We start from the raw sequence: 12,476 nt of genomic DNA on the forward strand, positions 1-12,476 counted from the left end.
AAGAGGCAAGGGCTGAGAAGTCCCTCTTCGCAAACTGGCACCAAACTCATCCAGTTCCTGGTGGCCCCAATTGTTCAAGTCGAGCTAGGAGCCCCTCCTCTCAGCTGCTGGAAAAATTGAGTATGGAGTATGACGGCGCCTTCACAATTTCAAAGGCCGGGCTGTTCCACCGCTCAATGGCTGTCTCAGTCAGAAAACTCCCTTATTTTGAGTTTAGATCTTTCTCTCTATTAAGTTTCCATTGCTGGTTCTTGTCCTGCCCTCAAGCATCGATCCACACCTCCTTCCTGTACCCCTTTCTGCATCCTTCAAGGGTGGGGGAACTTCTATTGGGCCTCCTCTTAACTTCCTCATCTCTGCGCTAGTATTATTTGCTCGGCTGTGTGCAGGACACGCTCTGCAGGTGCAGTCCTTGGAAGCTACGTTCAGCCATCAAAGGAGGTGGGGTGGCCTCAGAAGAACAGGGCTCTTTGGGGGGAGGGCAGATTTTAATACTGAATGCAAGCAAAACAAAATGAGCATCATTTATTTGGACAAAACGAAGTAGCTGATTAACAAAAAAGCAATTCTTTCTTTCTTTGCTTTCTCTCTTTCTTTTCTTTCTCTTTCTTTCATTCTTTCTCTCCTTCTTCCTTCCTTCCTTCCCATACCAATGTTCTCTTTTTCACTTTTTCAGACCCAGACCAAACCAAACAGTCCAGAAACCCTGTCAATGAAGCAGGTAACCTTCCTTCCTTCCTTCCCTTTTTTCTTATTTGTTTGTTTATTATTTTTACATCAGACTTTTTAACTGCCTATCTCCCTCACAGAGGGTCTCTGGGTGGGCATCCTCTTTAGATCAAGGCACCCCAAAAGAAACACCTCGTAGCCCCAAAGTGCATCACTAAGAAATGCAACTGAGTCAGGAACTGCAAAAAAACCCCCAAGTTTTTAAAAGTCCCAGCCTAACAACGTGCAGCTTCCTAGCCCTGAGCTCGTCCAAACAAGACGCAATTATTTTACCAGGACTGACAGCGCACCCAAATTACACTTAATGGCCGAAAGGAACTTATTTCAGAAAAAGCTTTATCCACGACGCATCAGCGCAGGTTGTGTGAAAACTCAAGAGGAGGGGCTGGAGCTGCTCTCTTCCTCCCTGAAGCGACCAGGGCCATTTTGTGGAAACAAAAGTGCCTCTGAAAAACCCCCGTGGCCAGCATCCCGATAACGGCGTATGGATGTCCAGCTAAAATTACCAATTACTTTACCAATTGGCTGCGACGGATTCGATTGGTTTGTAATTCAGGCTCGTGACCGGCGGGCCCTGCCGGAGGGTTGGCGCCATCCCTTGTGTGGGGACGACACACAATCCCTATGCGTGGGGCTCTTGTGTCCTGACCGTCAATACGAGTCTCCTTTTTATCCACAGGTATCATCTGAGATGCTGAAGCGGTAGAAACGCTGGACCACTTGAGAAAGGTTGCTCTCTCTTTTGGTCTTGTTTTCTCTCTCTCTCTCTCTCGTTTTTTCTCTCTCTCTCTCTCGTTTTTTTCTCTCTCTCTGTCTCTCTGTTTTTGCGCTCTCTCGTTTTTTCTCTCTGTCTCTGTCTCTCGTTTTCTCTCTCTCTGTCTTGCTAATTTTCTCTCTTTCTCTTGTTTTCTCTCTCTTTATCCCTCTCTTTTTTCTCTTTCTCTCGTTTTCTCTCTGTCTCTCTCGTTTTCTCTCTCTCGTTTTCTCTGTCTCTCTGTCTTTTTTCTCTCTCTCTCTGTCTCTAACTCTCTCTTGTGTTCTCTCTCTCTCTCTTATTCTCTCTCTGACTCTCTCGTTTTCTCTCTTTATCTCTCCCTCTCTCTGTGTTTTCTCTGTCTGTCTCTCTGTCTTGTTTTTTTCTCTCTCTCTCTGTCTCTAACTCACTCATTTTCTCTCTGTCTCTCTCTTGTTTTTTCTCTCTCTCTCTCGTTCTCTCTGTCTCTCTCACCCACACTCCCTTCAGGGGGCAACTTGCTTTGGTACTACAGGTAGTCCTCAACTTACAACAGTTCATTTAGTGACCGAAGTTACAACACCACTAAAAAAGTGACTCATGACAATTTTGCACACTTATGACCATTGCAGCATCCCCATGGTCATGGATGCTTGACAACTGGCCCATATTTATGACGGTCGCAATGTCCTGGGATCACGTGATCCCCTTTTGTGACCTTCTGACAAGCAAAGTCAATGGGGAAGCCAGATTCACTTAATGACCATGTGACTAACAACAACTGCAGACCCCAGGAAGGGAGGGAGGGAGGGAGGAGAATGGGGGAAGAAGGAAGGAAGGAAGGAGAAAAAAGGAGAAGCAAAGAAGGAGAGAAAAAGTGTGAGAAATGGTCATAAGTTTTTCTTTTCTTTTAGCTTAATGCTAAGGCAAGAAGTCAACATTTGACTTCGGAAAACATGTTGTTCTGCAGGCACAGAAAATTATTTAAAACCCACACTACAGTCAACCCATACATCTTAACTCTATTTTCCCGCCAGACACAGCTTGACTAACCGACCGCTTTTAAAAGCTGGGGAGTATTTTTTAATTGAAAACAATGGTTAAAATTAAATCGGTATGATTGCGTCGTGGGTTCGCGGGAAGCAGAGAAGTTATGGATTCTCACCAAACCATGCATCCCGGTACAATTTAACCTTTCCAAAACGCATCTTTTGTGCAGTAGGAAATTCCACGCGGTTTTTTCCCCCCTAAAAAACCCTAAATTTCGTAAACAAAGCAACGGTCGGATAATCCTGCCGCTATGCCCTGCCAACTCTTTTCAGAAAACAAGGTTTAGTTTTCATGCTTATGTTATAAAGAGGTCTTGGCCGCGTAGTGTTTCCTTCCCAGCATAACAGGAGTGAAATCACTGGAATTTTTGGATGAGGTCTTGGATCTGCAAAGACGTCGTACAAATAACGTACTAATTCTTTCAGCCATAAATATTTAGAAAATCGTAATCCGATTATCCAGCCAGGCAATCAGACTCTGTCTTTTTTTCTTGTTTTTTGTAAGGGAAAAAAAAATCATTGGGGAAATTTCTTGAGTGAGAAAACCATGGTCGGAGTTTCTTTTTTCTTTTTTTTAATGTGAATTAAATTGTATTAAACCGACAGCTGGCTTGGAAGCCACAAAGCGCTGTTTGTTTTCCAAATTCACTTAGGATTTTGATTTCTACACTAATCTTGCTGCCGACTTGGCAGTCTCCTGTGGCAGGAGAAAAACTACATATTCATGAGCTAACAAAAATCCTGTTTTATGCACAAAAGTTTTGCTAAACGGCTTCCAGAACCAGGAGAAGGGGGAGAAAAAAAAAACCTCAGTCAAAAGAGGCAAACTACCATCAGTTTCTAAATTTAGATGACAAGTAGTCCTCGACTTACAACTGTTTGTTCAGTGACGGTCTGAGGTCACAACGGCCTTGAAAAAAAGCAACTTATTTCCATTTTTCACACATATGAGAGCTTTCTATCAGGTTCGCCTGATCCGCCAGTTGCGTCCCTTCCTGGACCGGGATGCCCTATGCACGGTCACTCATGCTCTCGTTACCTCTCGTCTGGACTACTGCAATGCTCTCTACATGGGGCTCCCCTTGAAGAGCACCCGGAGACTTCAGCTAGTCCAGAATGCGGCTGCGCGGGTTATTGAGGGAGCGGTTCGGAGCTCCCACGTAACACCTATCCTGCGCAGACTGCACTGGCTACCTGTCGTTTTCCGGGTGCGCTTCAAGGTATTGGTTACCACCTTTAAAGCGCTCCATGGCTTAGGACCGGGCTATTTACGGGACCGCCTATTGCCGGCCTCTATCTCCCAACGTCCGGTGCGTTCCCACAGAGAGGGACTCCTCAGGGTGCCGTCAGCCAAACAATGTCGACTGGCGGCCCCCAGGGGAAGGGCCTTCTCTGTGGGGGCTCCGACCCTGTGGAACGAACTTCCCCTCGGACTTCGACAATTACCTGACCTTAGGACCTTTCGCTGCGAACTTAAAACTTATTTATTTCATATGGCTGGACTGGCCTGATTTTAAATTTTAAATATTTTAATTGTGGGTTTTAAATTCCTGTCATTTATATGGGGTGTAATGGTATTTTAAATTCTCTGGCATATCGAATCAGTTTTTTAAGGGTTGTTTTAATTATGGTGTATGTTTCTGTTTGTATTTTATTGGCCTGTTCATTGCCCTGAGTCCTTCAGGAGAAGGGCAGTATATAAATTAAAACATCATTATTATTATTATTATTATTATTATTATTATTATTATTATTATTATTATTATTATTATTATTATTATTATTATTATTATTATTATTAGACTGTTGCAGCATCCCCTGGGTTGTGTGGTTTATATTGGGATGCTCGGCAACTGACTCACATTTATGACAGTCGCAGTGTCTCCGGGAGTCACGTGATCCCCTTTTGTGACCATCTGACAAGCAGTCAATGGGGAAGCCAGATTCACTTAACAACCGTGTGATTTAACAACTGCAACGATTCACTTAACAACCGTCTTACTAACTTAACAACCGCAGTGATTCGCTTAACAACCGTCTTCCTAACAACTGCAATGATTCACTTAACAAACTTGTAATTAACTTAACAACTGTGATTCACTTAACAACCGTGTTCCTAATGACCGCGATGATTCACTTAACAACCGGGGCAAAGAAAGGTCACAAAAGGGGGCAAAACTCACTTAACCAGTTTCCCACTTAGCCACAGAAAAGTTGGGCTCCATTTTGGTCGTTAAGTCGAGGACCACCTGCCCGCCTGACTCCCCCCCCCCCCCGCTCTTATCGAACAATTTGCAATGGCTTCACTTGAAAGAATCAATCTCTTGTTACCCAGAAGCCAAAACAGCTTCCAGTTGAGTTGGGAGGAAAAGGGGGGGGGGGAGGAAGGGGGGGGGGGCGATGTCTGTTTCCCATCAAAAGTCAGATGAAGAGAACTAAGGTATGACTAGACCCACCCAGACGTTGTTTATACCAGGCCATCAATCAAACTCCCTCGCTTACCAAGAAGGACGATAACTATCTCTGCAGGCAGGCAAGGGACCATGCGGGGGAATTAAGAGAGCGAGCAGGAAGTCCAGCGGATGGGGGTCCCAGCAGAATCTCAACAGTGCCCCCTACAGGAACGATGGGATATCAGAGGAGGAAATCCGTGGATTGGTAAATCCAGGAGTACCCAAACAGAGGTGGGTTTCAGCAGGTTCTGACCAATTCTGGAGAACTGGTAGCGGAAATTTTGAGTAGTTCTGAGTAGTTCTGAGAACTAAACATTCTGACTGGCCCCGCCCTCATCTATTCTCTGCCTCCTGAGTCCCAGATGATTGGGAGGAAATGGGGATTTTGTAGTAACCTTCCCCTGGGGTGGGGTGGGAATGGAGATTTTACAGTATCCTTCCCCTGCCACACCCATCAAGCCATACTACACCCACCAAGCCACACCCACAGAACCAGTAGTAAAAAAATTTGAAACCCACCACTGTACCCAAAGTCTCCCTTTATGTCACAAGGACACAGAAAAACTATCGTGTGGACATTTTAGAAGCAAGAGGAGAGAAGATTCGTAGCTCAAGGGTTAGAAACGGGATGGGTGGGTCTCTAAGCTGGGCTGTTGCCTTGCAGAGGTTTCGTGACCCAAGTAGATAACCTCTTCAGGGGAGAATTATTATTATTATTTTATTTACACAAAATGACAGTATACACAGCAAACGAGATAACTATGCTGGATTTCGTATCACAGATCACTAGTCGAACACTTCCCAAGCGTTTAGGACTGCGTGATGTATCGGCGAATTATGCGAGCAGATCCCAGTAAGGTGGCCTTCTGCAGCTGACCAATGGTGATCTTGTCAGCGCCAATTGCTTTTAAGTGCTTGCCTAGGTCTTTAGGCACAGCTCCCAGTGTGCCGAGTACCACTGGAACCACCTGCACTGGTTTATGCCAGAGTCTCTGCAATTCGATTCTCAAATCTTGACATCTGGTGACTTTTTCAAGTTGTTTCTCATCGATTCTGCTGTCACCAGGTACAGCAAAGTCGACTATCCACACTTTTTATTATTATCATTATTATTATTATTTACAGATTATTACATTATTTTAAAGGGGACGCAGTGGCTCAGTGCTAAGACGCTGAGCTTGTCGATGGAAAGGTAGGTAGTTCAGCGGTTCAAATCCCTAGTGCTGCGTAACGGGGTGAGCTCCTGTCACTTGTCCCAGCTTCTGCCAACCTAGCAGTTCGAAAGCACATAAAAAATGCAAGTAGAAAAATAGGGACCAGCTTTGGTGGGAAGGGAACAGCATTCCGTGTGCCATTGGCGTTGAGTCATGCCGGCCATATGACCACGGAGACGTCTTCGGACAGCGCTGGCTCTTCGGCTTTGAAATGGAGATGAGCACCGCCCCTCTTTAATTTCCAAAGGAGAGAATGATTCAGTCTGTGCAGGACCAGTGGCACATTAAGGAACATAGATTTAATCTCTGGTTGGAAAAACACTAAGATCAAATGAACCACATTTCAGCTTCTGAGTTTTGACTTACTAAGTGCATTGTGATGAAGCAAACATGGCATACTGTATCTTACGTAAACCCAGATAATGAAACCTTAAAGGACAGTATAGACAGTCCCCGCTTAGTGACGGACCCCTACAACGACTGTTCATAGTTATGATGATGAAAAGGTAACTTTGCAACCAATCCTCGCGTCCTGACCTTTGTGAGTCTGTAAAGCAAAGATGAAGTAAGATCGTAAGCACAACTGCGCTTTTACTCTGCTTTGCTTAGTGACCAGGTTGCCAGTCCCTATTGTGGTCGCTAAACAAGGGCTGTAAGAAGCCTGTTATTAAAACACAGCTGCCTGCAATTACTGCAGGTTCTAGTCCCACCAGGTCCAAGGTTGACTCAGCCTTCCATCCTTTATAAGGTAGGTAAAATGAGGACCCAGATTGTTGGGGGGGCAATAAGTTGACTTTGTAAATATACAAATAGAATGAGACTGTTGCCTTATACACTGTAAGCCGCCCTGAGTCTTCGGAGAAGGGCGGGATATAAATGTAAATAAAATAAAAAAAAATAAAACTAAAAATGTAAATCTGTTTGGTGAGTTACAGAGCAGCTAAATTACCGTTTTTCTTTCCTTTAAGTTTCTTACTTTTAACCAAACTCACGCCACAGATGGGAGGTGGGGGAGGAAGTGAGACTCACTGTAATGCTTTCAATAAGCATTTTTAAAAGCAAAATGGAGTCCTAAGAACCAAAGATCAAAGATCTTCTCTCTCCTAGCATCCAAAGACCATCCATGATGCTCAAGTATTCATCTCCCCAACCCACCCACCCCCCGCGGACCAATCAGGAAAGCCTTACTTTGCATTCTACCACGCTCTGATCCGATTCGCAAGTGACGTAGATCTCATCCACTGCGCGCCTTAGGTTGTCGAAAAGGAACGCCCAATATCGTGCCCGGAGGTCCACTTTCCGTGGCTGCCTTGTCTTAGTGGGGCTTTTATAGAAGGTCTTTTCCCCGGAGGCTGGCGTGATTTTGCAATCGGATGCTGTGCTCTGCAAAGGAGATTTGAAAAGCTAAACAAAGTTTCCAGTCTTTGTTTTTTTGAATCAAGTTTTATTGATTTTTTTTCTTTCACACAGACCCACATATTTTATGAACAGAGTCTTGACCATATCATGTCTTATACAACTTGTCATATCCAAATACATTTTACATAGTTACAATTTCTGCCAAAATGTTCTTTTTCCCTACTTTTTTTATCTTATCTTAATACTTCTACGCTTATTATATAAACAACATCTTTTTCCACCCTCAAATTTTAATTTTTCCATTCATATAATCATATATATTCTTTTGACTTTTATAATAATTCATTCTTCATCCCAATAAGTTTAAACATGTTCGGGGTTGCCTTTCTTCCATTTCATCTTTTTTGTTTTACAGCAATCGTCCTTCTCCCTCTCTTGTCTTTCCCCTTCTTCCCTTTTTTTATCCATCCTACTTTCTTCATTCCTCCTCTCCTACTCCTTCTTAGCCCTAATCCAAGTAAATAAGTCCCATCATGGTTTAGCACAACGTATGAATCTAGCTTCCTTGGTTTAATTCAGGGACATCCAACCTTGGCAACCTGTGAACTTCAATTCCCAGAATTCCCCAGCTGAGGAATTCTGGGAGTTGAAATCCAGAAGGCTTAAAAAAGTTGCCAAGGTTGGGACATCCTTGAATGAATTAATAGTCCATAATCAAACCATCACACTGCACGATCCCAGCCCTACGTTTCAGCACATCAGGGCTTATTTTGGCTTAAGTGCAGAGAGGTTTGTTTTGTCAAACGGCTTTCAGATTACTTATTTAAGATTATTTAAGAGCTGGCTCCCTGCATGGTCTTAACATATGGAAATTAATCTCCCATCAGCTGGCCAGGCCTGCTGTTACAAGATCAGCTGGTCTCCAGAGGATGGGTGTGCAGTTCCCATTAGAGGCATTTAGTGATCATTTTACTGTGGGGCACTTTTGTTTTGTATTTAATATAGTCCAATTATTGACACTGAGCAGTTGGGCGTTTGTGTTACGATGGGCCGTTTTCTCTTCTGGGGTAATTCAAAACGCTAGTTATCACTGGCTCCCTTTTCCCCAAGAGAGTGTAAAACTAAGCTCAGCACCTGTGGATGCACTTTTGAAAGATGTCTTTTCTTTCTTTCTTTTTGGCTGTTCATTTAAAATCTACCCCTCCCACCCGTTAGCTGCCCGGGCAATCTAAAACTTTAGAGCAGGGGTGTCAAACTCAAGGCCTGGGGCTGGATCTGGCCGGTGGGGCCGCCCTGGAAATAGTGAAGGACTGGCCTGCAGGGCCCCTGCCAGTGAAAATGGAGCTTTGGGGGGGCGGGGGGAGCTGCATGTGGCTCTGTTTTTGCTGGCAGAGAGTTACAGGAGGTTGTTGCAGCCGAAAACGGAGCTTGGGAGCCCAGTTTTGCTGGCAGAGCGCTCGGGCCACCACAGGCACCCCCAACACGGGTGATGTCGAGCTGTCCACGCTGACCCTGGCTCCCCGAGGTCAAACACAACCCTGATGCGGCCCTCGGTGTAATCGAGTTTGACGCCCCTGCTTTAGAGGTTTGATAGAAAGAAGTAAAATGCGACGACGTGGATTTATTTGACCTGTTGGCAGCTTTCCGGAAATTGGCATCGTTTCAGATGCTTGAACGTTAAAACAAAATAAAAACAGCACAATACCTGTTTGCTAATTTTGTGTGTTCCTTGGTTTATCCTCTTAGATTTTGCCCCCACCTGCCACTTCGGTTTTCCTGTAAAAAGATGAACTTCTCTTAACAGAAAGAATTTTATTTCTTTTTAAGGACTCGGGAGTGAAGATTAGTGCCCTTATCTCTGCCAGGCGATCAGAACACCAGGGTTCAGAGGTGTTGCGTGTCTTTTCTTTTAACTGTGGCTTGTTGAACAGGCCATGATGGCCTGACATACATAACACAGAAGCCATTAACCACAGCTTAGAACTCAGGGTTACCTTGCACCAAACCAAAACAATAACAGCAAAGACCAGCAGAGATGAATTAGCACACAGTTTCTCAAATTTCTCAATCTTCAAAAGTTTGAAAAACGCTGATTTGGTACAACGTCAAGCACGTACCCTCCTCCTCCTTGTTCTCCAGTGGCACGCTCCAAGCAATCAAGTTCCTTGCAGTGCGACCCTCCTCGGCTACAATCTTCCTGACTTTGTCGTGACTGTTAGAGCGTTGGAAAGAAGCCTGCAGAAGGGAGCAAAGGTTTCAGATAATTGCACCCGACCTTCATTGATTCTGAGAGTTGAAGTCCACAGGTTGTAAACCGGCTATAAATGCCCACCACTGAATTAAAGGGTTGGGCCGCTTCTGTCTTAGAGGCCCTGGAACCCCCCAAAAAGGAGCCAGGAACAGAAACCTGAGACCTATCACTGAAAATGACACCCAGGCCTAGACCTACAACCAGCTAATGATGTCCTGGGATCACAGGAGCAGAGAACTTACATCCCCTCTCGGTGTGACCGGATGTCGCAAATGGCAAACTTGGGAAGAATTCACCCTCACCTGAAAGAGAATCTTCTTGGACGGAGTACCCAAATATGTTTAGTTTTTCAACCACTTGTGGTCAGGCTTTCCTTACAAAATGCAGAGTAATGGAGTTGGAAGGGACCTTGGAGGTCTTCTAGTCCAGGGGTCTCCAATCTTAGCAACTTTAAGACTTGTGGACTTCAATTCCCAGAGTTCCTCAGCCAGCTTTGAAGTGGAGTTGAAGTCCACAAGTCTTAAAAGAGCCAAGTGTGCAGATCCCTGCCCTATACCATTGATGGCTAACTTTTTCTGGACCGAGTGCCCAAAGCGCGCCTGAACCCCTAAAATGCAGTGTGCGTGTGCCAGCCCATACACCCCCTGCTCCTCATGCATGTGCGGCAGAGACCTGAAGACCAGCTGGCTGGCAGGAGGCGTGTGCGCATGCCTGTCGGAGCTGAACTGGGGCGACGGCTCGTGTGCCCACAGAGAGGGCGCTGCGTGCCACCTCTGGTACGTGTGCCATAGGTTCGCCATCACGATCCTATACCATTTCAGGCAAATGGTTGTCCAACATCTTCTTAAAAACTTCCAGTGTTGGAGCATTCACAACTTCTGTAGTCAGGCCGTTCCACTAATTAATTGTTCTCAACTGTTAGGAAATTTCTCCTTAGTTCTAGGTTGCTTCTCTCCTTGGTTAGCTTCCGTCCGTTGCTTCTTGTCCTGCCTTCGGGTGCTCTGGGGAAGAGGCTGACCCTCTCTTCTTTGGGGCAGCTCTACCAGCTCCTGGATGGCTGGTGAACCTCAAGTGCAAGGGCTTCAGTGCTTAAAAGCCTCGGTTTCCCCATCGTTAGGGTGAAACGACCCAGATCTACAAGCGGCTGATCTTTTTAAAAGAAGTTTTCGGGGGCAGGGGGGAAAAGCATGGCAAATGTAAACAGTGCGAGGTCCTGTGGTTTGTAAATCTCTGGCAAAGTGGTGTGGCAGATTCTGAAAGATGCATTAAAACCCTTGCAGCAGGCCCCGGGGCAAATCCAGAACAGATCCTTTTGCAGATGACAATTTTCAGATATCTGTTTGTAATGTCAGAGGAAAAAAGTAAAACTTAAAAGCCCAGTTATCAGAGGCAATAATTCATGTTGCTCTTCATGATGTACACTGTGCACCGAGAGCATCTGCACCAAAGACAAATTCCTCGTGTGTCCAATCACACTTGGCTAATAAAGAATTCTCTTCTCTTCTATATTCTATTCTTCTCTTCTCCTTCTCTTCTCCATTCTTCTCTTCTATATTCTCTTCTCTTCTTCTCTTCTCATTCAATTCAATTCTCCTCTCTTCTCCTTCCATATTCTATATTCTCTTCTCTTCTCTGATTATGGAAAAACAAAATTATTTAAAGAAGTGACCCCCAAGGGCATTTCCATCAAATGTTGTATTTTCTGAGGAAATGCTATTTCCAAATTTGCTATTAAACATTTCCACTCTTCTGTGGCATCAGGGAAACGGTTGAGGTTCATCTCTTAAGTTAATTCAGTGCACACCACTGCATGGGGAGACATCTCTAGTAAAAAGCATAAAGAAAAATATTTTTACTGTTATTTCATAGCCGCCTCCATCTGTAGGAAACTGGATCCTTTTCTATGAACTTGGGGAAACCAAGAGTGGAGCAGTTAAAAAAAAAAAAGAGAGGTTCAAACAGCAGCCACAACCACATATCGGAACCTTTTAAAAATGTGCATTGATTGATCAAGACAAATCATTCTCAACATTTTAGCACATCCCTTGCAAATATAACTATTTCAGTTATGATAACTGCACTGGACCAAATTTTTCATTGCAGGTAGTCCTCGACTTAGGACCTGAGGATTTGAATTTCCATTGCTAAGTAAAGTGGCTGTTAAGCAAGTTGTGCCTGATTTTATGACCATTTTTGCCATGGCTGTTCACTGAATCACTGGCTCTTAAGCGGATCCAGCTTCCCCCGCTGACTTTATCGGAAGCCGGCTGGGAAAGTCTCAAATAGTGACTGTCATCAAGTGCACGCCAGTCGCCCAGCGCACGAAGTTCGATCGCTTAACTGTGGGGCTGCCACAACGGTCGTACCTGCGAGGATCAGGCACGTCGCTTTTTTCAGTTGTTAACTTTGAACGGCCGCTAGACAAACGGCTGTAACTTGAGGACTCCCTGCAATATGGTCACAGCGGGAGCGAAGCCTTTACACATCGCCCAACCGTCAAAACGTGAAGAGGCTGACAGCTGTCAGGTGGGAGGACTTACCATCATGTTATATTTCTCCTCTGCGTCCACAGATTCGTTGATCACATTTTTGGCTGAACCCATGAAGTCATCATAGCTGTGTTAACATACAAAAAGACAGGCATTTTTAACAACAGTGAAACAGCCGCCAGAGTATTTTTTTTGCTGG

The 12,476-nt window shown here is 44.8% G+C and overlaps 1 protein-coding gene across 3 annotated transcripts in view; it reads right to left on the reverse strand.

Annotated features, from left to right (window-relative positions):
* The window catches only part of SCAPER (S-phase cyclin A associated protein in the ER), a 109,381-nt gene that overhangs the window by 89,683 nt on the left and 7,222 nt on the right, over positions 1–12,476 (reverse strand). For all 3 annotated transcript variants that reach the window (XM_058156370.1, XM_058156369.1, XM_058156371.1), the window contains 4 exons: positions 12,329–12,404; positions 9,655–9,772; positions 9,243–9,313; positions 7,367–7,561 (listed from right to left, as the gene is read on the reverse strand). In XM_058156370.1, coding sequence (XP_058012353.1) covers positions 7,367–7,561; positions 9,243–9,313; positions 9,655–9,772; positions 12,329–12,404 — 460 coding nt within the window. The remainder of the gene's footprint in view (positions 1–7,366; positions 7,562–9,242; positions 9,314–9,654; positions 9,773–12,328; positions 12,405–12,476) is intronic.

This window comes from Ahaetulla prasina, chromosome 13, assembly GCF_028640845.1.
Source record: "Ahaetulla prasina isolate Xishuangbanna chromosome 13, ASM2864084v1, whole genome shotgun sequence".
NCBI classification, from domain to species: Eukaryota; Metazoa; Chordata; class Lepidosauria; order Squamata; family Colubridae; genus Ahaetulla; species Ahaetulla prasina.